The sequence below is a fragment of the Sinocyclocheilus rhinocerous genome, unplaced genomic scaffold (assembly GCF_001515625.1).
Source record: "Sinocyclocheilus rhinocerous isolate Xijiao unplaced genomic scaffold, SAMN03320098_v1.1 scaffold2706, whole genome shotgun sequence".
In the NCBI taxonomy this organism is placed as follows: Eukaryota; Metazoa; Chordata; class Actinopteri; order Cypriniformes; family Cyprinidae; genus Sinocyclocheilus; species Sinocyclocheilus rhinocerous.
This window is the reverse complement of record NW_015656055.1, coordinates 19,909-25,243: the sequence shown is the minus strand read 5'-3', so window position 1 is coordinate 25,243 and position 5,335 is coordinate 19,909. Positions and strand designations below refer to the sequence as shown.

At 35.3% G+C, this 5,335-nt stretch overlaps 1 protein-coding gene across 1 annotated transcript in view; it reads right to left on the bottom strand.

Annotated features, from left to right (window-relative positions):
• The window catches only part of LOC107719314 (polypeptide N-acetylgalactosaminyltransferase 9), a gene marked incomplete at its 5' end in the record, with an annotated part of 47,995 nt that extends 43,339 nt beyond the window's left edge, over positions 1-4,656 (bottom strand). The window contains one exon of the mRNA XM_016526715.1: positions 4,459-4,656. Coding sequence (XP_016382201.1) covers positions 4,459-4,656 — 198 coding nt within the window. The remainder of the gene's footprint in view (positions 1-4,458) is intronic.
• Between the last annotated feature and the right edge of the window lie 679 nt (positions 4,657-5,335).

Below are 5,335 nucleotides of genomic sequence, written 5' to 3'. Positions count from 1 at the left end.
CTGTGATTAATCGCGATTAATCACACACTTCATGAAATTAAGCATAGACCATTTATCTTCTTTCAAATGTTTATTTTGTCATCATTTGCTATATCCAGAATGGAGATGCCAAAAAAAAAAATAAACCAATCGCCTGCTGCATATATCTACTACAGTACACGGATCCATTCAGTATAACTAAACCTGTACGGAAATGTCTGTGCCTGTGCATAAATTCAATGTGCAATCAGTGCGTCAAGAGCACTCATACACGCATTGTTATAACGGACTCACGCGTGCTTACTGTACGACTCCTGTACGTCACCGCAATCGTCTTTACCTTGATTGCAGTATTCATCCATCAAAACTTTACTAGCGAGACTGGTTATCAAGTCGAGAAAACGTAATTTTGCGTTAATTGCGTTAAATTATTTTAACGCGTTAAGGATTGTAAAATTAATCGCATGCGTTAACGCGTTAACGATGACAGCCCTAATATTTATTTACATTTAGTCATTTAGCAGATGCTTTTATCCAAAGCGACTTACAAATGAGGACAATAGAAGCAATATTTATATATAAACATTGGACAGCACAAGAAATATTTCTGGTGTTATTTTTTGCAGCAAGCAAGAAGCTAAATAAAACATTTCTAATTATTATTATTATTTTGCCTCAGTGTGTTGGGGTCATACAAAAATCAAGTACTGAGTTTTGATAAAGTTTTCTTAACAAGTTTACTTTTCACTTGTGTTTGTTCTGAAACTCTTGCCTTTGTTACAAAAACTTTTGGGTCAGATCTGAGGTTTGTTGTGAACCGCTAGGGGCAAGAAGATTTTGAGCCGCCTCTACGAGGCTGTCAAATCTCCACAGACAAAAGCTCTGTTGTGTTTCAGAAACTCAAGATGAGTTTGTCATTGAATGTCATTTTTGGTTCAGTGATTTGCTGGTTGGTTGAAAGTGAATTGTTTGTTGGCTAACCACAGGTGGGCCTCTTTGAGAGGCTAATGAATGCTAGATGTACAAACATTTCTACTGTGATCCATTATTTAGAATTTCTAAGAGTCAGAGACTTTGTATAAACAGTGCTGTCTTAAGGAAAATATTTCACTTATTCCAATACTGATTTAATTGTGATTTAGTACATCACATTTACTACAAATACTTTTGCAAAGAGCAGATAGTTTGAAAATAAATGTTTTCATTGCAAGAATAGCCTGTGTCATATGTGATATTCTTTTTGGCAGTATTGATATGCACATTATTTAATTAATTATTTTTTTATTTTGCTCTTGCAGTCAAATACATTGACTAAAATATTCACACCCTTGGAATGTTTTATTTTCTAACAACACTGAACCACACAGGAATTCATTTGTCCCATCTGTAACAATCAACAGAAAAATATTCTTTTGTCAGACAAACTCTTCACAAACTTGCTTTTGTAAGTGTAAATGTATATTGTTTTTTTATATTTGTTCTGTTCAAAATAATAACGTTTTTTCATATAACAGCAGGTCTTTAATTTCTTATTTATGAATAGATAAATAAAACAATTTTTTGTTAGACCTCAAAATGTGGAAAATATACTAGTTATTGTATTGAAGTACAACAAAGCAACAAAGTACAAAGCAAAACAAAACATCATAAAATCCTACACTTTTGATAAGCACTGTATGTTCACAGCCTAACCATGGTGGTTGTTCTGAAAAGTGTTGGAATATCATACGAAATCACTGCGTTTCTCCCCTTAGAGCAACTAATTGCTTATTTACAGACATTTGAACTGGACTGTCCTTCATTTAACAGTAAACATGAATCATTCAAATAAACCCTGCTGCAGTGTGCTATGAGTATTGGGATCCTCAGTGCTGAATAGCCACAGGCTAGCTGAGCTGCAGTGGATACATCGAGAGCTTGAGAGAAGTGGAGCTGGAATGATTTCCAATAGCGAACCTCATTGACACACTGCAGGCCTGCGGGCGGCCATTTTAACCTGTCAATGTCAGCACTTGAGAAAAAGGTTGCGTGGACAATGACTGCTGCCTTTTCTGTAATGAGATTTTGTTCAAACGTTTAACTTATATTGTTACGTCAGGTCACATATATGTAATACAGTAGGAATCGATCTGGAGAGATTAATCATATTAGTCTAACCCTCATGTTGTGTTCCGGTCATTTTGACCTGGAGAGGATTTTCTTTGCCAAAATTATCCACAAATAAAGCTTTTTTCACTCAAAAACTGAGGTGCATATGTTCAAATCAATGAGACCTCACAATCACTTTCAAAAAGAAATAACAAAACTTGAGCTCATTGAATGAAAACAAGTTGACAAAAAGATTGAATCCAAGATTTGCTGATATATTATGAGCATAATGAGAGATTTACAAGCAATTTTTAAAAAGTCAAATTAGGTAAAGGATTTTAAGCACAGCGCAAGGGCTAAATTAGTTTGGAAAAATTCCCTAATTTAGATCCTAAAGTTATATCTCATCAGGTGAAGCATGACGCTAGATGCACAGAAGTCCTGAGTTTAATTCCCAAGGAACACACTTGCTGATAAAACATTTATACCTTAAATGCACTTTGGATAAAAGCATCTGTCAAATGTTAAAAAAAAACTTTTTTTTTTACTTTAAAAGATGTTTTAGTACATAATACATAGATTGATTATATGAGAGTAAATCTATTTCCAATATGTGCATTGGCCTAATTTCTAAAAAGAAATCAAAATTCCTGTGATAGAGCACACATATCCAAAATCAACAGTTTCACTTATATTTCATGCTTTTTGAGCTTGAATGACAATTAAATTCAGCTATACAAACAAATGACTTTAATAAGTACATTTACAAATATATTTAAACTGTGATGGTATTCTTAAAGATTTGTGTTTCTAAAGTTTAATATACTATACACAAGAAATGTTTATGTTTTAGATGCTACGTGCTACATACAAAAATGTAAGTATTCACTTTAGGTATGAACAACTATGAAAACGAATGAGATCACCCTTGCTCTGCACATCAAAAGCTTTTAGGATATTAGATATTACTGAAAATAATAATAATAATAATAATAATAAAAACTTTTCAGTAACCAATATGAGGCATCACAGGGATCAGCTCCAGTAATATTGGGCTACAGGCCTAGTTTCTCACTCCAAATAGCTATCAGTCAGAGCAGTAGCGGTTTTTTCATAATACATGGGGGGCGGCACGAGCAGTAAAAAAAAAAAAAAAATCCTCTGCGCCGTCGCCGCGAAGCGGTTTTCTATTATCTATCATTTCACTGTGTGGGGAATTGGCAAATTGGCGCCCCTGCTTGCTGAGAAGGTGCCGTGCACAGGGGGGGGAATCCACTGTATAGAGCAATACTCTAATGGAATTAGTGGGCTAAAGTCAGTCACACCTCGACTTTGATTCTCTTAAGTGTGTTTTTCAAATGTTCTAATGAAGGATTTGTGCAATTGAGAAATATAATTTTCTCTTTCACTTATGTTGTTATAATAAAATATAACTGTTTGTGCAGAATTTTGTGTTTTTTTGGGGGGGTCGCTCGAAGGGGGTCTCGCCCAGGGTGTAATTCAATGTAGAACCGCCACTGAGTCAGAGACATGAATAATGAATGGGATTTCTGCTGTCCTGATACTCTCACACAATAGTGACCTTCACCAGATTTCATACGAAATGAAAAAGTCCACTCTCCTCTGGCAGGGTATATCCACTGCTCTCATGAGTTTAGGACTGAGCTCTACCAAAGCTCATTTCACCAAGTTGGTTTTAAGCATAAAATGAGTATTTCACTGTAGAGGTAGAGGTGATTGAGAATTGCAGTGTGGTAGGGCTGGACAACATCACCTTGCTATGAATACTAAATCAGTATCTTCCAATAATTTGTAATTAATCTCCTTTTTGTTGTCGTTGATTAAACTCAAAGTGAAACTGAGACACAGACAAACAGAAGTGCTAATAAACAATATATTACTTTGTTTCACTTATTGATGTGCTAAAGTCTGGGTTGTTGTGGTTCTTCTGGGTTTCCGAGTTTGAACTGAGTTTCGTAAAGTCAGAACTTTTATCCTGTATACATTTTATTAGTTCATTCATTCCATGGGAATCAAACCTTACCCACGATTTTGTTGTTACAACATTTTGAACTAAAGCTCTGAGTAGCAGCACATTGTCGTCTAGGCCAGACACCAGAAATATCCAAAATAATTATGTCAAACTGTGGTAATCCATGGTAGTTTTTAAGTATGGCCGTGCAACCCCTTAAATGAGGATTGAAAAGTTTTTTCTGCACTGTTTGAATTAACACCGACAAATCCTTCAAGGAAGCCAAAACATGAATACATTTATTGCACATCCAGGAAACCAACGCCACCTTATCACTTCTAAAATATTCATATCCCTGGTCATTTATATTTCAGAGAATGTCCTCATGCATTATGGAGTGGAGCACTGGATGCCCTTACCTGATGGGGGCAGTCTCATCGCCTTTGTCCAACCAATCCTGTGGTGGGATGATGTACATGCACCAGAGGCCCCAGTTGTAGCCATGAGCTGCATTAGCGTATTGCTGCACCTCAAAGGTGTTGTACTTGATATTATCTATGGCAGGGAGGATTATCCTAGTGTGATCTTCTTTCACTCTTGTGAGGATAGGCTCAGCCCTGAATAAATGATAGAGATCAGAAAGAAAAAAGAAGAAGAAGAAGAAGAGAGAGAGATTGGGAGTTGAGACATATTGAGCCTTTCTTACTTTCTATACAAATAGTGGTTATTATATTCCTGTTACAAAGAGCAACAGAGGTAAAAACAAGTGTTAGGATGTCAATGTCAAATGTTCTTACAATATCTTAGTAAAATGTTCTCCAAAACACCTATACCAGAGGCTGAAAGCAGGACTGATGGGGGAACTGCATACTGTAATTCTAAGACCGGGAAACATTTTTGTACAAAAACACTTGTATGAATCTTCTCAGATTTAATCGTAATACCAAACTAAACCAAATATTTAATGAGATATCAATTCCAATTTGTTTCTTTTTGTTTTGATGAACAATTAAAGTTATTGACAAGGTGTTACACTCACATTTTTCACTGTGCCTTTTTGAATTTGTGAAAAGTAATACAATTTGTACATCACACAGTCCAAATACTTAATTGTAATGCACAAATGTCTCAAGCAAACTGACATTGTCAATAACCAAAACAAATTAAATGCTACCTTCTCATTCAAATCATTCATCTAGTATACAGCTTCTGTGTTTACTTTAAAATCCATGTGGCTGTTTCCAAGAATAATCTTGGGTAGAAAATTGATTCTGTCATTTTTGGAAACGAGCTTGT